We start from the raw sequence: 24,742 nt of genomic DNA on the forward strand, positions 1-24,742 counted from the left end.
CCCTCCCTCCCTCCCTCCCACACACACACCCCTCCCTCCCTCCCTCCCACACACACACCCCTCCCTCCCTCCCTCCCACACACACACACTCCCTCCCTCCCACACACACACACTCCCTCCCACCCACACACACACACTCCCTCCCTCCCACACACACACACTCCCTCCCTCCCACACACACACACTCCCTCCCTCCCACACACACACACTCCCTCCCTCCCACACACACACACTCCCTCCCTCCCACACACACACACTCCCTCCCTCCCACACACACACACTCCCTCCCTCCCACACACACACACTCCCTCCCTCCCACACACACACACTCCCTCCCTCCCACACACACACACTCCCTCCCTCCCACACACACACACTCCCTCCCTCCCACACACACACACTCCCTCCCTCCCACACACACACACTCCCTCCCTCCCACACACACACACTCCCTCCCTCCCACACACACACACTCCCTCCCTCCCACACACACACACTCCCTCCCTCCCACACACACACACTCCCTCCCTCCCACACACACACACTCCCTCCCTCCCACACACACACACTCCCTCCCTCCCACACACACACACTCCCTCCCTCCCACACACACACACTCCCTCCCTCCCACACACACACACTCCCTCCCTCCCACACACACACACTCCCTCCCTCCCACACACACACACTCCCTCCCTCCCACACACACACACTCCCTCCCTCCCACACACACACACTCCCTCCCTCCCACACACACACACTCCCTCCCTCCCACACACACACACTCCCTCCCTCCCACACACACACACTCCCTCCCTCCCACACACACACACTCCCTCCCTCCCACACACACACACACTCACTCCCTCCCACACACACACACTCCCTCCCTCCCACACACACACACTCCCTCCCTCCCACACACACACACACTCACTCCCTCCCACACACACACACACCCCTCCCCCACACACACACACACCCCTCCCCCACACACACACACACCCCTCCCCCACACACACACACACACCCCTCCCCCACACACACACACACCCCTCCCCCACACACACACACCCCTCCCCCACACACACACCCCTCCCCCACACACACAAACACCCCTCCCCCACACACACACACACACCCCTCCCCCACACACACACACACACCCCTCCCCCACACACACACACACACCCCTCCCCCACACACACACACCCCTCCCCCACACACACACACCCCTCCCCCACACACACACACCCCTCCCCCACACACACACACCCCTCCCCCACACTCACACACCCCTCCCCCACACACACACACACCTCCCCCACACACACACACATCCCTCCCCTACACACACACACCCCTCCCACACACACGCACACCCCTCCCACACACACGCACACCCCTCCCACACACACGCACACCCCTCCCACACACACGCACACCCCTCCCACACACACACGCACACCCCTCCCACACACACACGCACACCCCTCCCACACACACACACACTCCCCTCCCGGACACACACACACTCCCCTCCCACACACACACTCCCCTCCCACACACACACTCCCCTCCCACACACACACACACACTCCCCTCCCACACACACACACACACACTCCCTTCCCACACACACACACACTCCCCTCCCACACACACACACACTCCCCTCCCACACACACACACACTCCCCTCCCACACACACACACACACACTCCCCTCCCACACACACACACACTCCCCTCCCACACACACACACACACTCCCCTCCCACACACACACACACTCCCCTCCCACACACACACACACACTCCCCTCCCACACACACACACACTCCCCTCCCACACACACACACACACACTCCCCTCCCAAACACACACACACACACTCCCCTCCCAAACACACACACACTCCCCTCCCACACACACACACACACACACACACACACACACACACACACTCCCCTCCCAAACACACACACACACTCCCCTCCCACACACACACACACACTCCCCTCCCACACACACACACACTCCCCTCCCACACACACACACACACACTCCCCTCCCACACACACACACACTCCCCTCCCACACACACACACACACTCCCCTCCCACACACACACACACACTCCCCTCCCACACACACACACACACACTCCCCTCCCACACACACACACACACTCCCCTCCCACACACACCCACACTCCCTCCCCCACACACACACACTCCCTCCCTCCCACACACACACACTCCCTCCCTCCCACACACACACACTCCCTCCCTCCCACACACACACACTCCCTCCCTCCCACACACACACACTCCCTCCCTCCCACACACACACACTCCCTCCCTCCCACACACACACACTCCCTCCCTCCCACACACACACACTCCCTCCCTCCCACACACACACACCCTCCCTCCCTCCCACACACACACCCTCCCTCCCTCCCACACACACACCCTCCCTCCCTCCCACACACACACCCTCCCTCCCTCCCACACACACACCCTCCCTCCCTCCACACACACACCCTCCCTCCCTCCCACACACACACCCTCCCTCCCTCCCACACACACACCCTCCCTCCCTCCCACACACACACCCTCCCTCCCTCCCACACACACACCCTCCCTCCCTCCCTCACACACACCCTCCCTCCCTCCCACACACACACTCTCCCTCCCTCCCACACACACACACTCCCTCCCTCCCACACACACACACTCCCTCCCTCCCACACACACACACTCCCTCCCTCCCACACACACACACTCCCTCCCTCCCACACACACACACTCCCTCCCTCCCACATACACACACTCCCTCCCTCCCACACACACACACTCCCTCCCTCCCACACACACACACTCCCTCCCTCCCACACACACACACTCCCTCCCTCCCACACACACACACACACTCACTCCCTCCCACACACACACACACACTCCCTCCATCCCACACACACACACACTCCCTCCATCCCACACACACTCCCTCCCTCCCTCCCACACACACACACTCCCTCCCACACACACACACACTCACTCCCTACCACACACACACACTCACTCCCTCCCACACACACACACTCACTCCCTCCCACACACACTCACTCCCTCCCACACACACACACTCACTCCCTCCCACACACACACACACACTCACTCCCTCCCACACACACACTCCCTCCCTCCCACACACACACTCACTCCCTCCCACACACACACACTCCCTCCCTCCCACACACACACACACACTCACTCCCTCCCACACACACACACACACTCCCTCCATCCCACACACACACACACTCCCTCCATCCCACACACACTCCCTCCCTCCCTCCCACACACACACACTCCCTCCCACACACACACACACTCACTCCCTACCACACACACACACTCACTCCCTCCCACACACACACACTCACTCCCTCCCACACACACTCACTCCCTCCCACACACACACACTCACTCCCTCCCACACACACACACACACTCACTCCCTCCCACACACACACTCACTCCCTCCCACACACACACTCACTCCCTCCCACACACACACTCACTCCCTCCCACACACACACTCACTCCCTCCCACACACACTCACTCCCTCCCACACACACACACACTCACTCCCTCCCCCACACACACACACTCACTCCCTCCCCCACACACCACACACACTCACTCCCTCCCCCACACACCACACACACTCACTCCCTCCCCCACACACCACACAGACTCACTCCCTCCCCCACACACACACACTCACTCCCTCCCCCACACACACACACTCACTCCCTCCCCCACACACACACACTCACTCCCTCCCACCCACACACACTCCCTCCCACACACACACACACCCTCCCACACACACACACTCCCTCCCACACACACACACTCCCTCCCTCGCTCCCTCCCACACACACTCACTCCCTCCCACACACACACACACTCATAATCACTCCCTCCCACTCACTCTCTTAGTACCCACCCCCAACCCCCCGGCATCCCTCCACACACACACACTCTCACACCAACTCACTCCGCTCACTCTCATTCCCACACTCCCCTCCCACACTCACCCCTCCTACGCACACAAACACATACACACTCCCTCCCACGCACATGCACACACGCCCCTCCCACGCACACGCCCCTCCCACACACACACCTACTCACTCTCTCCCACACACACACATACTCACTCCCTCCCACACACACACCCCTCACACACACACACACCCCTCACACACAGACACACCCCTCACACACAGACACACCCCTCACACACACACACACACACACACACCCCCCTCCCCCCCACACACACACACCCCTCCCCCACACACACACACCCCTCTCCCACACACACCTCTCCCACACACACACACACACACCCCTCCCACACACACACACACCCCTCCCCCACACACACCCCTCCCCCACACACACACACACACCCCTCCCCCACACGCACACACACCCCTCCCCCACACGCACACACACCCCTCCCCCACACGCACACACACCCCTCCCCCACACGCACACACACCCCTCCCCCACACGCACACACACCCCTCCCCCACACGCACACACACCCCTCCCCCACACGCACACACACTCCCCTCCCCCCCACACACACACACTCCCCTCCCACCCACACACACACACTCCCCTCCCACCCACACACACACACTCCCCTCCCACACACACACACACACTCCCCTCCCACACACACACACACACTCCCCTCCCACACACACACACACACTCCCCTCCCACACACACACCCCTCCCACACTCCCCTCCCACACACACACCCCTCCCTCCCTCCCTCCCACACACACACCCCTCCCTCCCTCCCTCCCACACACACACCCCTCCCTCCCTCCCTCCCACACACACTCCCTCCCTCCCACACACACACACTCCCTCCCTCCCACACACACACACTCCCTCCCTCCCACACACACACACTCCCTCCCTCCCACACACACACACTCCCTCCCTCCCACACACACACACTCCCTCCCTCCCACACACACACACTCCCTCCCTCCCACACACACACACTCCCTCCCTCCCACACACACACACTCCCTCCCTCCCACACACACACACTCCCTCCCTCCCACACACACACACACTCCCTCCCTCCCACACACACACACTCCCTCCCTCCCACACACACACACTCCCTCCCTCCCACACACACACACTCCCTCCCTCCCACACACACACACTCCCTCCCTCCCACACACACACACTCCCTCCCTCCCACACACACACACTCCCTCCCTCCCACACACACACACTCCCTCCCTCCCACACACACACACTCCCTCCCTCCCACACACACACACTCCCTCCCTCCCACACACACACACTCCCTCCCTCCCACACACACACACTCCCTCCCTCCCACACACACACACTCCCTCCCTCCCACACACACACACTCCCTCCCTCCCACACACACACACTCCCTCCCTCCCACACACACACACTCCCTCCCTCCCACACACACACACTCCCTCCCTCCCACACACACACACTCCCTCCCTCCCACACACACACACTCCCTCCCTCCCACACACACACACTCCCTCCCTCCCACACACACACACTCCCTCCCTCCCACACACACACACTCCCTCCCTCCCACACACACACACACTCCCTCCCTCCCACACACACACACACTCACTCCCTCCCACACACACACACACTCCCTCCCTCCCACACACACACACACTCCCTCCCTCCCACACACACACACTCCCTCCCTCCCACACACACACACTCCCTCCCTCCCACACACACACACTCCCTCCCTCCCACACACACACACTCCCTCCCTCCCACACACACACACTCCCTCCCTCCCACACACACACACTCCCTCCCTCCCACACACACACACTCCCTCCCTCCCACACACACACACACTCCCTCCCTCCCACACACACACACTCCCTCCCTCCCACACACACACACTCCCTCCCTCCCACACACACACACTCCCTCCCTCCCACACACACACACTCCCTCCCTCCCACACACACACACTCCCTCCCTCCCACACACACACACTCCCTCCCTCCCACACACACACACTCCCTCCCTCCCACACACACACACTCCCTCCCTCCCACACACACACACTCCCTCCCTCCCACACACACACACTCCCTCCCTCCCACACACACACACTCCCTCCCTCCCACACACACACACTCCCTCCCTCCCACACACACACACTCCCTCCCTCCCACACACACACACTCCCTCCCTCCCACACACACACACTCCCTCCCTCCCACACACACACACTCCCTCCCTCCCACACACACACACTCCCTCCCTCCCACACACACACACTCCCTCCCTCCCACACACACACACTCCCTCCCTCCCACACACACACACTCCCTCCCTCCCACACACACACACTCCCTCCCTCCCACACACACACACTCCCTCCCTCCCACACACACACACTCCCTCCCTCCCACACACACACACTCCCTCCCTCCCACACACACACACTCCCTCCCTCCCACACACACACACTCCCTCCCTCCCACACACACACACTCCCTCCCTCCCACACACACACACTCCCTCCCTCCCACACACACACACTCCCTCCCTCCCACACACACACACTCCCTCCCTCCCACACACACACACTCCCTCCCTCCCACACACACACACTCCCTCCCTCCCACACACACACACTCCCTCCCTCCCACACACACACACTCCCTCCCTCCCACACACACACACTCCCTCCCTCCCACACACACACACTCCCTCCCTCCCACACACACACACTCCCTCCCTCCCACACACACACACTCCCTCCCTCCCACACACACACACTCCCTCCCTCCCACACACACACACTCCCTCCCTCCCACACACACACACTCCCTCCCTCCCACACACACACACTCCCTCCCTCCCACACACACACACTCCCTCCCTCCCACACACACACACTCCCTCCCTCCCACACACACACACTCCCTCCCTCCCACACACACACACTCCCTCCCTCCCACACACACACACTCCCTCCCTCCCACACAGACACACACACTCCCTCCCTCCCACACACACACACTCCCTCCCTCCCACACACACACACTCCCTCCCTCCCACACACACACACTCCCTCCCTCCCACACACACACACTCCCTCCCTCCCACACACACACACTCCCTCCCTCCCACACACACACACTCCCTCCCTCCCACACACACACACTCCCTCCCTCCCACACACACACACTCCCTCCCTCCCACACACACACACTCCCTCCCTCCCACACACACACACTCCCTCCCTCCCACACACACACACTCCCTCCCTCCCACACACACACACTCCCTCCCTCCCACACACACACACTCCCTCCCTCCCACACACACACACTCCCTCCCTCCCACACACACACACTCCCCCCCTCCCACACACACACACACTCCCTCCCTCCCACACACACACACACTCCCTCCCTCCCACACACACACACACACTCCCTCCATCCCACACACACACACACACTCCCTCCCTCCCACACACACACACACTCCCTCCCTCCCACACACACACACACACTCCCTCCCTCCCACACACACACACACTCCCTCCCTCCCACACACACACACTCCCTCCCTCCCACACACACACACTCCCTCCCTCCCACACACACACACTCCCTCCCTCCCACACACACACACTCCCTCCCTCCCACACACACACACTCCCTCCCTCCCACACACACACACTCCCTCCCTCCCACACACACACTCACTCCCTCCCACACACACACTCACTCCCTCCCTCCCACACACACACACTCACTCCCTCCCTCCCACACACACACACTCCCTCCCTCCCACACACACACACTCCCTCCCTCCCACACACACACACACTCACTCCCTCCCACACACACACACACTCACTCCCTCCCACACACACACACACTCACTCCCTCCCACACACACACACTCACTCCCTCCCACACACACACACTCACTCCCTCCCACACACACACACTCACTCCCTCCCACACACACACACTCACTCCCTCCCACACACACACACTCACTCCCTCCCACACACACACACTCACTCCCACACACACACACACACTCCCTCCCTCCCACACACACACACTCCCTCCCTTCCACACACACACACACTCCCTCCCTCCCACACACACACACTCCCTCCCTCCCACACACACACACTCCCTCCCTCCCACACACACACACTCCCTCCCTCCCACACACACACACTCCCTCCCTCCCACACACACACACTCCCTCCCTCCCACACACACACACTCCCTCCCTCCCACACACACACACTCCCTCCCTCCCACACACACACACTCCCTCCCTCCCACACACACACACTCCCTCCCTCCCACACACACTCCCTCGCTCCCTCCCACACACACACACTCACTTCCTCCCACACACACACACTCACTCCCTCCCACACACACACACTCACTCCCTCCCACACACACACACTCACTCCCTCCCACACACACACACTCACTCCCTCCCACACACACACACTCACTCCCTCCCACACACACACACTCACTCCCTCCCACACACACACACTCACTCCCTCCCACAAACTCTCTCTCCCACATACTTTCTTAGTCCCACCCCCCCGCCATCACTCCCCGCGCACACACTCTCACACAATCTCACTCCGCTAACTCTCACTCTCATTCCCACACACACACACTCACACACTCACACACTCTGTCAGCCCCGCCCACGATGTGGGGCCCAACTCCGCAGCAGCGAACTCCCTGACTTTCTCCTCCTTGGGGCCCCAGACCTCACAACCAACCTCTCCTTCCCGGAGCTGCAGTCCTCACAATCAGCCTCTTCCTCCCTGGGGCTGTGGACCTCACAGCTAACCTCTACTGCCCGGGGCCCTAGGCCTCACAGCCAGCCTCTTCCTCCCTGGGGCCCCAGACCTCACCGCAGGCCTGACCTCCCCGGGGCCCCAGACATCACCTCCCTGGGACGCTGGCACTCTGCACCACCACACTGTGCTCTCCAGGCCCTGGTTGGAGCACCGACAGCACTACTCCACTGATAGGGGGGAGGGCCACACTTTGCACCAATGGGAGCCTTTCAATGAAGAACACAGCTTTTGAGTGATGTTCCTACTTTTTGCAGGTGGACTTGGGTTTACACAGCACATTTGTTCTTTTCATTATTTGACAAAGACACTTCTGCAGTGTACAAACTTCTATATTTTTCTTAGGTTCTAAATTTCTATTCCAAGCTTTCATGTCCTTTTGTGTCCATACCTTCTGAGCTCCTTGACCCCCATATTGGCAGGATGTGGTCCTTATTCTGACAAAGTTGACTTAGATGTTCGAAGGTCAACATGGAAGATACACATGCATGGTCCTCTGGGTAAATCTAGAAGGAAAAGAAGTTACATCCATGAGAATACTTCACACCATAAACCCTTGCAGACTATCATCAAAATGAAACAAAAAGCTGCTTCAGAGAGAAATTAATGCATTACGTCTACAGAAGATTCAGAGGTCAATGATAAAGTAGCCCCGCTATAATGTTTAGAATCCTGGCAGTCTTAAGAAAGATTTGTTCAGCAATCCCAAAGGAGGACATGACTATGGGGAAGAGGCTGGCAGCTCTTAAAAAATACATTGTACTGCATCTGGCCTGCATTCAACAGGAAAATTAAAACATCAGTTTGAAATGGTCAGGCCTTTCTATAACTTCTTTAATAGAAAAACAGTGTGCATCAAACTTCAGAATGTCAGGTCCTTTTGTGCGTTATTTGTAGATTGTTCAGTTTCTCTTTACTGTTGGATTATTGACAGGCAACAGACAGTACGCGCCACTTACCAGAGACTACCTGGCTTGCTTGTGTGCGTCAGCATTCATTTCTGCACATGTACACAGTAAAATCCAGACACAAGGTATCGACTCATTGCGCTCAGATAGTGAGTACGCTGTAAAATCAGCTTGTTTATGCCCTGAACAAGATACTGGAACAGATACTGCTCCAAACTGATACTGGTGATTAGAAAATTCAAACTGCTGACAAAGGATTTTGGAATCATTTGTCCAGCATTACATTTGTGTTTGACCTGTATACAACACATGCATCTCTGTACCCCACACAAATAATTGGTTTTACATGGTGCGTACTATATCTGGAAGCTGATTTTTACTTTGCAATCTTCACACTCCCTATATGCATTAGTCCTCTTAGCCGAGTTGAAATAATTTCCCATGCGACTTACTGCTTTTGGGATGTCTAAATAGGACAATCCATTCAAGTACTTTTGGCCGTCAGCAGAGGTGACCACATGACCACTCTGAGGCTCCACCCAGCATTCAGTCACCAAATTTAACTCTGTGTCAAGTTCAATTGCCTCAACTTCCGTGTCATTATCGTCATCTGTGGAAAAACTATGAGAGAATTGCAAACAGATCAGCAGATCTCTGTAACATATGCAAGTGATTGAACTCAAAAAGTACAAACAGCATTCAACATCTAAAAAAAACAAAATAGCATCTGAAAAATGCAACCACTTCCAAGTAAGAGTGGTCAAGTTGTATTGGCTACCAGTCCATGTTTTGTTCTTTAGAAAGAAGGTTCATTCATCTCTTGTCTGTACCATGCATGTATAGATCATTAAGGTAACACACAAAACTTAATCCGCAAATCCAATGAGAAAACAGCAGCAATCATGAAGGAAGGATGGCGTGAGAGGTTGGGACTTGTGGGGAGTGGGAAGACGTCTCCAGATGTGTTGGGGGCAAGAGAGGCGCCAGGACTGACAGGAAGGGTTTTTGGTGTGTCTGTGTCTGTGTGTGTGTGTGTATGTGTGTGTGTGTGTGTGTGTGTGTGTGTAAGTGTGCTTTGCTGGAAGGGCGGGAAGGTCCAGTTATTACTTTCCTGTTGAAATGGGAGGCAGGAACGACTGGTAGAAACTTTGATCTCAAGCAGCCACAAAGTGCTTGCCAATGGGCTTTTCCCCCCTTCTAAAGGTAAAACTTTTGTAGCACTCCAGTCCACAGGCACCAGCAGACCCAATATATTTAATCAAAATGATAATTCTTTGTGTCAGTGTAAACATTAAAAGTTGGGAGGCTATTCGAGTGTGGAGCCATCACAGCTAAGCCTGATCCTCTTCTTTCTGGAAAGAGTTAACAGATGATAATGATTTTCCGTCTCCCTAGCCAAAGATGCTGAGGATAATTGTAGCAACTCAATTATTGCAACAGCAGGAACAGCTAATGCAGCAAAGGCTGCAAATTAAACTGTAACCTTCAGTTCTATATGGCTTCATGCTTCACTGGGCAATCTTTTTACCTATTTGGTCATCAGAAAAGCGACCTGCCAAAACCGTTGAGCAGCCGTGCATATTTGGTGAGGTTGCAGACTAGCTAGCTTGCTTGAATTCCCTGTAATGATATTTTTTAATAAAGGCAAGCTACATAACAGCTGGTCAGAGGTAATTAGTGAATGAATAATCTTTATAAATCTATAAAGTTAAATTCATTCCCATATTCTCTTGTGTATCTCCTACACCTCATCTTGAGTAGCATTTTCAGTAATCTAAAATTAAAAACTACAGTTAGGATCACTCATGCAAACTCTATTTAGATTAAAAAGGCATCCTAAAAAAGCAATGGCTATTTAATGTCACTATTGTACAATCTGCCATAAAACGGCTAACATACAGATTCCAGAAAACCCACTAACATTAGTTTAATATATCAGAATCTTACCTGTCTTTGGTAGATGTGGAGTGAGGTGGAAAGATAATGTACTGTACTAGGCATGTGTGGAGTTCATCATTCTCGTCATCATCACATCTAGAATTGCCCTGCATCCAAACAAACTGTATTAATAAACAGTTCCGACTGTACATCTGCCAATCCCAAATAGGTAGAATTAACAGTTTCAATATGCAGTGCACATAACATGGATAATTGATTTAGAAAATAATTTCCTATCATTACTCTCCAAATACTTATAAGCTTATCTGATACACTCAGTCTGGTTAATTAAGGAAGGAGAACTAGTGATGATCAAAACAGGCAGATTCGCATGCTAACTAGGAGTCTTATTTCCTTTACAGTGTATGATTATCATTTTCAATAAGAATGCCCAGATACCTGGGCAGATGAACTTTCATCAAGTGCATTCTAAGCAACATCTTGCTCCTACCTTCATAGGTAACTCCATCACCATGGTGACAATGCCATCTCCAGTGGCAGCAAAGCGGAACCCTTCAGACAGGCGAATCCTACGTATTAAAAGAGAGAAAACAGGGCAGTTAGGATGCGATTATGGCCCTGTTGGTGGCAATTAGATTGGTCTTTACAGTTTATTTGCTGTGAATGGAAACATTATATTGAATCGTAACTTACATTTTTGTCTAGAAAATAAATATTTTCTCTCAGTTCTTCTTTTAACCTAGGTGTTTGGTTCAAATAAGCACAGGATATACTCTAATTGCTGTCTGCATTGTGTCCAAAACATCTAATAATAGATTTGTAGCAATGGCTTGAAAACTTTGTCCAGGGAAACTCTGCAAATACTGACACCCTCTCACAGATCTCTAGTTCTACAATAAAATATTACAAATCCAAAAGTTATGGTGATCTTATTGAAACATACAAGGCCCTGAGGGAACTCAACAAGGTGGAAGCTGAAAGGATGATTCCCCTTGTGGGAGAGACTAGATTTAGGGGCACTGTTTAAAAATAAGGGGCCCCCCATTTAAGATGGAGATCAGGAGAAACTTTTTTTCTCTCAGAGGGTTGTTAGTCTGTGGAATTTTCTTCCCCAGAGAACATTGGAGGCAGAGTCATTGAATGTTAAAGGCAAAGTTAGATAGATTCTTGACTGACAAGGGAGCCAAAGGGTTTAGTGGTAGACAGGAAAGAAGAGGCCACAATCAGATCAGCCATGATCTTATCAATTGGTGGAGCAGACTCAAGAGGCTGAATGGCTTACTCCTGTTCCTAATTTGTATGTAAATTCATAATAGACAGTGTTTTTACTACACTAGATGTGTTTCATTAGTACTGGCAAGGGAAACATTGTGTTCATGATCACAAAGAAAAATCAGGAGACCTTCTCCAGACCAGTAGTGATGATTTGTTGTTTGTCTTTGAAAAAATGGACACGCTCAACTTGCGACTTTAAAAAATCCTGCAACTCATCAGCATGTTCAGAGTCTTTCATTGTCAATGGCTGGCTGAGGTTTGTGAGTATTATTACATTGATGATAGGTCATGAAGCATAAAATACACACAAACACAGGCCCCAGGTTAATCCATACTGAATGAGAATGTTCATTGTACAGTCTATTTTTATTTTAAACAGGTGGAAACTTCTCCTGCCTGCAAACATCTATGTTCCTTACCTTGCATATTGTCCCATGCACATTTTAAGAAATAATGCACATCATCAATGCTATCAAAAAAAAAACTGCCCAACTGATCAGAAACAAGAAAAACATTTGTGATTCTTGTTGATAAATGAGCAGTCATATTTCACACTTAGACTGTACCTCCTCCAGATGGACAGTCTTATGCATGGAATATTGACCTTTCAGAAATCCAGATCTCACATTATGAAACTTGCAGATCTCCAGGTCTCCTTATGGAACCCCAAAAGTCTGATCTCAGTTTGAAAACACCAACTTAAAAAGAGAAGAAGAATCAAGGTTTTGAAATAACAAGGATAGATTAAGAGGATGTAAAGAGGTATCTTGGGCCAAATTCAGGATGCAAACATGAGAGAGCATGATTAATTGAAGCTGCTGCAAACTAGGCTTGGCATGAAGCTTTTCTGAAGCATTAAATCATATGTTTATGGAGTATACTGGATAGACTGAACAGGTTTGGTGCTCCTCCATACTTAAGATATTTTCTCCACAGACCAAAACTCTATTAATAATGTTCTTACTCAGTAAGAGTAGAAAGTATCTGCGCCGCTGAAGTGATGGGCACTGATGGCCCCAAGCCTGGCTGCACAGACCACACCCAACGCTGATGATAGAAATAACGAGACAGGGAAGCAAGTGTGGAGGAAGCTGTGCGAGCGGTTGTCAATGTCGTAGCTCCCGACATAGATGCTGGGTGTCCACAATTGTCCAAGTTCAAGATAAAGGGAGTTCGATAGTCTGATGGGAGCTTCTCATACCTTAGAAGTAGACATGAAATAACACTTGGTGAAGAAGAGCAACATCCAGAAATCATCTTTCTTAATCTCTTCAAGCAATTGAGGCATTCCTGCCATATTTTCTTATCTTCAAGCACCAAAAGCTAAGGGAAACTAAATAAAAAATTCAAGTATCATCTATAAAAATGTTATTGAATTTAAAATCATACAATAATTTTTGAGTAGGGTATTCCCCACACACAAGTACCTCCTTTTTTAATCTTTTTTTGACAATACATGCCCCTCTCTAGTACGAGTATGCTATTACATAGTGCTACCTGTTACATTCAGTACTACACAATTTCTTACATGGTGTGTTAACATGTGGATACATTGATTCATCCTTAACGCTATGCTTTATTTGATAAGTCAATGTTATTATGCAATTACAATGATTTAGATTGTGGTGTTATAGCAGAGGTTTCCCAATTCATTGTTCGCTGACCAATACCTGATGAGGAGCTTTTCCAATGGTTTTTTCAGTATCACAACACAAGGTCGATCAGAGAGTGCCAGTTGTGTGGCAGGAAGTGGGGGAGACTTTGAAGGAGAGGCATTCTCTTGATGTTTCCTCTTGACTTTTGGCGTTCCTTCTTTGCTCTGCACCCGCTGGGGAAAACGGAGTGAGAGTATCTGATCTCGCAGTTCATCGACAATCTGTCAATATAACCACAGAGAATATTCAGCACTTGGTGCAGGGCTGAGTGATCAATTACTGTGACAGATATATACCATATTAAACACCCCCACACTCATTTGGATGCTTCAGAGCAAAACTGGAATTTTGCTATTCAACTGGAATTCTAAGCTTACTGATCATTATTTCATTTACTAACAAACAAAATAATAGCTTTCTATTGCTAATATTAATAAAAAACAGTTCAGTATGAATTATCATGGCATATTTGATCCCTCGTTGCTTTAGCATTTGCAAATACATGTGTACCAGCCTGCATATTTATTTACAATTTATGCTCTCTCATCTTTTGCTCTTCCTTCAAAAAACATCCAGTATAACTCCTTAATTAGGTGTGGAATTGCTAGCTTATCATTATTGGAGATTTCAGACTTCCAGAAATGATTACTATTCTAGTCAGAGCCTGGGGAACATAGGATTGCATAGAATATACAGCCTAAAGCCACCTCCCACCACTTCATGAATCTTTTAGCAACTTGTAATGAAGAGAACGGATGTAGAATCTTTCTAATCTCTCAGCATCTTGTTCTTTTAAATAAGTGGGTAGCAAGCACATTACACCTTGGGTCCTGGTTACATTATTCACATTGCTCTTTTTTATACTTGAAGGAGAAGGCTACAATAAAATAAATACCTTATTCTCTGCGCTGCATGTAATCACAATCTTTTGCATACTTAATAGATAACGTGAAAAGGCTCCATGTCATTCAGCCCAAGCAATCCATGCCAGCCTCTCTACACTTCACTCAAGCCTCCTCCAGTCTATTCTCATCAATCATCAGCCAGCCCTATGGTGCATCACTAATTCACCACCACCTCAAAGTGAAGTTACTATTGGAAGAGAGATCCTTATTGGATAGATTAGTAAAAGGTAATATCCCCACCATGTTTGTTGTTTCCTTTCTTTTGTATAAAATCTCATCTAACAATAACTATCCGTTTGCCCCAAGCCAGATATTAATTATTTTTCAATCCCTAGTCACCTTTGCTGAGACTATCCCCATCCCCTGTACCTTCACTCTCAATTGTCCCCAGGCTGATGACTAAATCTGGCGTTTGGTCTGACTTTGCTATGTCCAAGATATAATGAATCATCTCCTGGGCATCAAGGAGCTTCTTGCTGTTTCATGACTGCAGGCTTACTCACATGGCTACAGCAAGTGTGTCCAAGTTATGGCCACGGGACGTGTTAATCAACATGCAATTCAGGTCTATTCAGATTGTCCTTTTGAAAATTAATGGCCTCTGAGTTTGAAAAGGACTGTTTATGGAGTGGTTCCTTCATTGGTGGATATATCCCAAATCCATGAATCAAGATCTGTTAGTAGTTGCAGGATGTTATATAAGCAAACTAATGGGAACATACTTCTGAACTTTATAGTGGTTCACAAGACTTCATATTATGCACTGAAGCAACCCATGTGGACAAGTCAACTGGATACCCAGTAACTGCAATTATAATTAAAAAGCATGTAAGTCATCTGTACTTAGGAGAAGTAGTACAGATTTCTTTTTAACTCCAACTGCAACCTAAATACATTATTCAACAAGCTATAGAAGTCTGTCCCAGAATATAGTACTGATTGTACATAATCTCCACTCAGTTCCATATCTAGTTTGTATCTTAATACCCACTTCTTCAACTTTTAATCTTTTCATATATGATGGGCCATTTATTTATTTTATGTTTGTTCTATTATCTCAAGAACTTGGATCCAAGTGTTCATATCAGCTTCTTACTTTGTTTATGATATGTATCTTGTTAATATACAATTATTATTTTCTCAGGACTGACTCCTCTTGCCCCCTCCCTGCAAAATTGATCTTGCTTTGCCACCGTCATAAGTCTTAAGCTGCTTCTTCTGAAATTCAGCTAATTTATCCCACTAACATTTCACAGAGTCACAGAGTGCAGAAGATTCTGCACCAACACGTGAGAAACACCTGACCGACCTAATCCCATTTACCAGCACTTGGCCCATAGCCTTGAATGTTGTATTAACATTTGCTATAACTATCCCAAATGGTCAAAGCTAGTGACCTTTTGATCACCAGTATTCAAGTGCTAGCCAACCTTAAAATTTATCAACCGTCTAAGCTTACTATTAACAATTAAAATGTTTCACTTCCGTATGCACTGTGAGAAAACTAACTCCATGAATTTGTCTCACACTTCTGAAATATTGCATCACTGTGCTACTTAGCTTCTGGGTTATTTCCAGAGCTTAAACCTATTTTAGGAACAAACATTTTAAAAAAGTAAAGTCGATCTCATCTCTCACACTGGTGACAATTTAGAACTAAAACATTTTAATATAAATACCGTGCTTCCTGAGGTGACAAGAGCAGAATGGCTTTACAGAAAGGTTACACTTGTATCTGAACAATTGCTACAAGTGTAGCAGTTAAATTATTTTATTTGAACTAACACTTTGTAACTGAAAAGGAATGAGGAGGAAGGGAGGGCAAAAAGGAGGAAATGAAATAATCAGAGAACTGGGAAAAATACTTTTCAAGTCCTGTAAAATTAAGAAACTTGCAACTTTCTTCTAGAATTTCTAATTCAGGAGTAATGTGCTGTTGTATCAAAATTACAACTTTTGGCTCTTGGATTAAAGGGAATGGCAATATTACATCAGTATCTATGTAGTAAAAGGGCCCAAGGCATTTCACAGAAGCATTAAGAAATAACATTTGACACTGAGTTACTTAACGTTTTGGTTTAGGTGACCAAACTTTGGTCAAAGAGGTAGGTTTTAAAGGTTATAAGAGGAAAACTACGTCGAGAGTTAGAGAGGTGCAGGGAGGGAATTCCAAAGTTTGCGGCTTAGACAACTGAAGACACGGACATCAATAATGGAGCTATTAAAATTGTGTTTGTTCATAAGGCCAGAATTGGAGGAGTGCAGATATCTCAGAGAGTTGTGGGGTTGGAGGAAATTACAGAGACAGGGAGGGGCAAGGCCATAGAAACAACAAAAAAAAAACACCAACTGGTTTTCAATTGGTCACAATCTGGTGGTTCAGAAAAGAAAATATAAATATCCCAAACCCAAGCCAAATACTGTTTTGAGACTGAGACTACCATTCCTCTAACAGCACAGCTAATTGTTCTCTGCATCAGTGCACACCTCCCTGCTCCCAAAGCCATACCTTATTCCGAGCTTGTGCTTGCATTCCAATAGGAAATCCCAGACGAAGGACCATGCATGGAGCTTTGGAAATAACTCGGACAAGGTAAAAAGAAGCAGGCGGCTGATCCATTCCACTACAAATTAAACAAATGTTATTTTGATTCAGCAATGCTTTTGAGATGAAGTATGTTGGAAGTAAAAATACTCATCTCTAGTGCACAAAAGTTACTCTCCCCCCCCCTCCCCCCCCACACCCACCCCCCCCCCCCCCCCCCCCCCCCCCCCCCCCCCCCCCCCCCCCCCCCCCCCCCCCCCCCCCCTCACTCATATTCACTTCACAGGCTGAGTTAATTCCTTTGCTTGAGTGAGATGCAATTCCCTTCGATTAGGGACAGGTAACAAATGCTGGCCTAGCCAGTGACACCCACATTCCATGAATGAATAAAAAAAGCTCCAAAAGAAACATTTTATGTAATCTCAATATCTGAGACTAAACTCTTGGGCATAAGACATTAGTGTCACTTCCAAAGCCCATATATTACAAAAAAATTATACTGCCCACCCAGCATTTAACAGTGCCAACTGACTACAGAAGAATCGGCCTGTTCTTAGTCTTAAATTTGTTACGTATCGACATTTCTGAAACAATGCGCAGAACTGTACTCTCATTGGACTCTGCAAAGCCACATAGCCATATTATGCACCAGGGATTTTAGCTCCACAAATTTTATAACTGAAAAAATATTAAGTAAAATGAATTCTTACTTATAATGAAGCTTAACATAGGAGTATCCTTCTACCAACACAAAACTGCTCCAATCCCGTAGGAGGGAAGTTAGTGCAGAGAGAGAGATGCGACACTGGATGGTACTGTAGCGGCCATTACTTCCTGGTGTATGGATATGTTTTGGCACTGGGCTAAAGAGAAGAGGGTAGAAACACAGTTAAACAAGCACCATGGACAATAAAAGTCATAAGTCATTAAGTGTAACAACTTGTGTACCACAAACACAGATTAACCCATTACAGGACTGCAGCGGTTCAAGAAGGCAGCTGATCACCACCTTTTCAAGGGCAATTAGGAATGGACAATAAATGCTGGCCTAGCTAGCAATGCCCACATCCCAAAAATGAATTTAAAAAAGCATATTTTCCTCATACTGAATTTTTTTATTGCTGATACAAAAGATCTTCTTGGAACAAAACCACAATATTAACAGTCCAAGATGGGGAAGCACTGCTTCCGATCTCTTTAAAATCTGGGGGTGAGTGTACGTTGACTAAATTAAATCAGATGAATACAGTCCCAACTTACATATCGTGTTCCAGTAGTATGCCAATGCGATGCATGTGAAGCCACCGCTGGCAGAAGCTGGCATCCATAGATAAGATAGGCTTCCAGTAAGATGCAAACTGGGATTGGCTGGAGTCCTTAGAGCCACTATGCTGCAGTGACAGCACCTAAGGAAGTGAATGGTTATAAACTTACCCACCATCAAAAATGTGGAATTCAACAATACAAATCTGAACTGCAGCAATCTGGCCTTATAAACTCAACAAACTGCATACTTTAATCAAAAGCTAAAGACTAGCCAAATTTTCTTGAAAAAAATACGGTAGCAGTGCCTCATCTGCAATGGTATTTAACAGCAAGGTTGGAGGGGGGAGCTGTTTCCCCAAATAAATTCTCTTCACACTCATCCAGTAAAGTTCTTTTTAGATAACTGGATAGCTTTTTTAAAGAGCCAAATGGCATCCTATGATGTGGTTAATCTTAGTTTATTCATCGAGAACAACCCTAAAGCCCCTGCTTTGCAGTACCCAATTGTTTCTTAAATGATTCTATATTTTTCCCTCATTATTTTACTTGGAAGAACGTTCCATACATTGATTGCTCTTTGTGTGAAGAAATTCAAGCCTAAATTTGCTTCTAACTATTTTAAATTTGCATCTCGTTATTCCCTTACAAATTAGATTGAAGTTGTTTTCCAGCCTTAGCTTTTCCATATGTTTACCATGTTATATGCTAGCAAAGGACACCTCAGGGAAACCCCTGTTCAAGGGTGAGAAACCAGATTCTCTTCATTCTTTTCTTACGACCCAGGCCTTAAAACTGGGAATCAGCCTCATGGTTTTATTTTGCACTGTGCACCAGTATTAGAATGCCGTGTCTCTGTGATCAACAATGGACACCGTACTTAAGGTGCAGTCTGACGAGAGACTGCATAGTTTGATCACGACTTCCTAAGATGTGCATTCTACTGTTTTGGCCACATAGTTCAATATCCTATCAACTTTGTTGACCGCTACTCTGCATTAGTTGGATATATCGATTGTTGAACCTACTAAAATCTCTCAACTTTTTTTTATCCTTAGCTGTCTCAACATATTAATGGAAGACATGCAGCGGCCACTCTTTTCTTCCTGCCAGCAGCACTTTACACTTGCCCACATTTAATTTAATTTGCAAATGTTCTTCCCACTTAGATATTTTGTCCAACTTTATGATTTCTGAGCTGCTCATCTTAGTTTTGGTATCATATCACATGGGGAAGCACCTAATCTTTACAAAAGTCTGAATGAGATCAGGTTTTTTGCATTGCCATTGCAGTAAACAAAATGGCATTGCATTTTTAACATTTATATCTTACTAATCAAGTATGAAATCTATTTAAAAAAATTTCTGATGCCGACAGTCGGGTTGTGCAATACTAAAAAAGCTCATGGATCACAACTCTTTTGTCTTCTTATACTTACTAGTCTTCAGAATTAATCATACCTCATTATGCTTTAAATCACAACTACAACCTATGTTAAAGGCATGTCCCATCAGGTTAACTATTGGTTAGATAATGTTTAATTCTAGGACTTAATAGATTGGTAAAGGTTTGAGTGTATTCTAACCGGGGCTATAAATTTTATCTAGAAGACATTTGTTCAATCTAAATAAATTTGGCAGGCATTTAAAAGATCACCTTTTTTCCCCTTTTGTCTCTGCTAACCCTGATCACTGATATGGTAAGCAAGCAAATTTAAAACAGGCTCACTTGGCAATTTTTACAGAAACTATAGATTCTTTTTGGCACTGCATACAAATGCCCAATAGCAAAATTATTTTAAAACAAATACACAGAAAGAATGAAGGAATTTGCATTTATATAGAGAGACAGCCAATATCCACCAAAACCTCAACATTTGCTATGTCAAACAAACACTATACACAATTTTTCTTTTGCTGCTTTTGTAGAACCTCATGAAAATTAGTCTTTTCTATAATAATTAGATGATGGAAACAGAAATGCATGGAATCAATTACCATAATTACCAATTTGTTCAGAATACTCTAAATTTACTGGTATCCACGAATAAATATTTTTTTCATTCTGTGATTTTGAAATATATTAGTTTATAAATATTTAACTGAACAATACCGGTGTGGTAGATCCTGGAGGGATGTAGAACAATGGAACCCCGTTCTTGGTGCTCTCCGGGATGGTGTAATGTTCAGGAATAGTGTTGAAAGATTTGAGATGAACCAGCATCTGATCTGTCTGATTAATACTAAGGAAGTACATGATACAAAAATTTAGTCATTTTTTTCCCTTAAACACAAGACACAGACATCCCGCTCCCTCCTTCACTCCAGTCGCAGAACAAAACTATCATTTAGGAAACATGCCCCGTTACTCTTACAATCGTACAACACTTTCCCCTTTCACATGCAATTCCATCTACTTACCTCTGCAGAGTGGTCCAGAACCGCCGAATAACAGTGGTGCGATATGGGCTGGTTATTGGTTTCCTCATAGTACAACTAATATCATGGAGCATATCATAGCTACCCTCCATTGTTACCTCCACCCAGGTCAAGCGTTTTGCCGCATCCAGGGGCCACGAGGCTACCACAAGATATTCAATTCTCATGTTGTGTTTCCATAGCAGCATCAGCTTCACTTCCAACTGTGTTCCACCTGAACTCCAAATAAGAATGAATAGAGGAGAAAAAAATTAAGAATTACTAATGCGATTAGTAAAGTCAAACTCTTGGTAAAGTGAGTTATGCCATGGTAATAGCAGTTTCTATCCGTCCATAGTTAGCCATTGCCCACGAGGGACACAGGCATCTCTTCTCTGTTTAGAGAAAATACAAGTGTTTACAGCTCGAAGGGCACCACGCTGCATCAAGCATGGCTGAGCAGGAATCTCTCTTGCTCTTACTGCCTGCCTTGGGAATGTTGGAAGGATTAGGGAAGTTGATTATCAAACTGTTTGGCCACATCATGAATGCTCCTTCCGTGGTCAACCAGTTCTGAGGTAGGATTTGAACCCGAAGCTTCTGGTTCAGAGGTACTGGCGCTCCCCACTGAAGCGCAAGATCTCCCTATAGTAGCAGTTTACAGATCGTCATCATACTAGTACCCAATTTTATTGGGGTCCCACCCTTTGATGTCATCCAACATTACCTAATCCAATTCTACATGTCACTCCACCACACAGCAAGCGTTCAAACCATCACCCTCTTTACTGCTTCTTCACCAGCTTGCTCTGCCATTTTAGCAGTATTTATTTATCTTTAGTGATACTTATTTACCTTTAGTGATATTAAGTTCCTTCACCGTGTAGCCCTCACGCAACCGTACAGAAACGACACTGGTAAGGTCTGCATGCACCTCATTTTCAGCATGCTTCTTCCGCCTCATGGCCAACGCAGGATTACTGCTGGCAGACACCAGGTGCTCATTGAACAGTTTGTGCTGGGACACTAATTACAGAAAAACAAATATTTCAGCAATAGAAGAGCCAAACACTGAACGGAATAAAATAAAGAAACACCCCATATACTTGCCACAGTAATACTCTGGGTTCATAGATTCTCCAGGTCTCAAGAAGCTGTACAGTAGAAAAGCTTTGTGGTATGCATTCATATTGAGGCTACTTTCTGGGCACGTGGACATGTAGGATCCAAATGTTGCCATGGCAATGAACTTCATCAGCTCCAGGTTTGGCACATAACCAAAGCTGCAGTCATATGAGTACACACCTCCAACCTGTAAGAAGCACACCAACTTTTATACAACCATGGAAGTAGCTTGGCCTATTGAAATCAAAGGCCTCAGTTAAAAATATAAGGTCACCTGTATAAAGGAACAGGCAATTGTGCCGCAGCGTAGTTGGTTTAATAATGTTTCACACACTGCAATATCTGGTACACTTGTGACACCATCAGTGATGATTATTATACCTGTAAGAGAAATAAGCCCATTCAGTGCAAACCTTAAAATAATACTGCAGTAGCATTACACTAAGTCCCATAATTTCACTGGGGAATAGTGAGTTTCTATATTATCTTAGAACTGTGACCTTTTGGTGTCAACTCCCGGCTTACAGTTGACACGACCCTTACAATTTGATAAATGTTCCAACCGAACCATCTGAACACTTATAAATATAAAAACTGAAAAGATATTAAATAAAAGGTGGTTCGGGTGAAAGTACCGCTTAGCCTTTCATTGCAACTTACAGAACAAGATAATTTTTCAGATTCACATTGTTGAACTCACTGGGAGCCAACATATTTTGATTTGGCTACAATCAGTCAGGAAACACTAACTTACTGTTCAGGTATCTTTCAGTTGCTTGCTTGAAAGAGAAATAACAATTGATTTACAGCACCACAGTGCTGTAATACCCATGGGCGCAAGACTGAATATGACAACAGAAGGCACAGCCCACTGGATTTGTGGAGACCTTAACCCAGCATTTCTGCCAGGTGTAACATTAATTTCTTTAAACCATTATATTTTCTCTGTTCTTCAGGCTTTCCCCCATTCATGCACTTCCTTAGGGAAAGTAGAAACTTGACTGGATTTCTGTTATTCTTTAACCAGTGACATATGAACCATTAAGAAGTTGCCTCACTCTCCAATTCCTCCTCTCACTAGGGGAAACTAAGGTAAGCACTACCCAACTGCTCAAGCACATCCTCTCTGTCTAAAAGGAATCAACTGATTGCTAAGGCACAGCAGATGGTAAATGCTGAGCAGCTCAAATCCCAGAGAGAAACTTGAAACTGCTGCAACTATTTTACAATTTGTATTTATTTTGAGATGTGTGCCTTGAATTCAGTAATAAGACCACTGAGTCTTACAGGTTTCTTTCAAAACTAAATTGAACCTTTATTAATTTTTTTTTAATGATTTTAAGCGCATAAATAGGTCTACAAATTACTACTTTGATAACTCCTAGCTCCCCTAGTTAATCTAACTCCCAGTTAAACCTCCATTAAGGCAACAGTAAAACTCACAGATTTAAAAGACCCCAGCAAAGTAACACGATATGCTGAACAGCTGAATTCAAAGTGAGTATTCTTCACTTCAGTTCGTGTAGGCAGCAACTTTAGGCTTAGAGGCTGGAGGCTTTTCACACTTGTTAGATCTTAGAATTCCTTCCTCCCACACATAACCTCATCTCCTTTATGCAGGTTTCTCCCTTTTTAATGTAAATCCCATTGGCCCAATATGTCTTTTCAACTCTACTTTTCTAATAACAAAAATCTTTCATCAGTAGCAATTATATCAATAAGCTTTGGGAAAAATAAACACACTATTTGGCT

The 24,742-nt window shown here is 47.6% G+C and overlaps 1 protein-coding gene across 9 annotated transcripts in view; it reads right to left on the reverse strand.

The window, feature by feature from the left end:
* Nucleotides 1–24,742, reverse strand: part of szt2 (SZT2 subunit of KICSTOR complex) — a 247,917-nt gene that overhangs the window by 211,959 nt on the left and 11,216 nt on the right. For all 9 annotated transcript variants that reach the window (XM_041208824.1, XM_041208825.1, XM_041208817.1 and 6 more), the window contains exons 7-20: nt 23,265–23,371; nt 22,976–23,177; nt 22,721–22,891; nt 21,869–22,100; nt 21,561–21,690; nt 19,445–19,590; nt 18,895–19,047; nt 18,149–18,263; nt 14,750–14,955; nt 14,044–14,280; nt 12,295–12,373; nt 11,853–11,950; nt 10,358–10,526; nt 9,389–9,503 (exon numbers count right to left, since the gene is read on the reverse strand). In XM_041208824.1, the coding sequence (XP_041064758.1) occupies nt 9,389–9,503; nt 10,358–10,526; nt 11,853–11,950; nt 12,295–12,373; nt 14,044–14,280; nt 14,750–14,955; nt 18,149–18,263; nt 18,895–19,047; nt 19,445–19,590; nt 21,561–21,690; nt 21,869–22,100; nt 22,721–22,891; nt 22,976–23,177; nt 23,265–23,371 (2,160 nt within the window). The remainder of the gene's footprint in view (nt 1–9,388; nt 9,504–10,357; nt 10,527–11,852; nt 11,951–12,294; nt 12,374–14,043; nt 14,281–14,749; nt 14,956–18,148; nt 18,264–18,894; nt 19,048–19,444; nt 19,591–21,560; nt 21,691–21,868; nt 22,101–22,720; nt 22,892–22,975; nt 23,178–23,264; nt 23,372–24,742) is intronic.

Source organism: Carcharodon carcharias, chromosome 16, assembly GCF_017639515.1.
Source record: "Carcharodon carcharias isolate sCarCar2 chromosome 16, sCarCar2.pri, whole genome shotgun sequence".
Classification (NCBI taxonomy): domain Eukaryota; kingdom Metazoa; phylum Chordata; class Chondrichthyes; order Lamniformes; family Lamnidae; genus Carcharodon; species Carcharodon carcharias.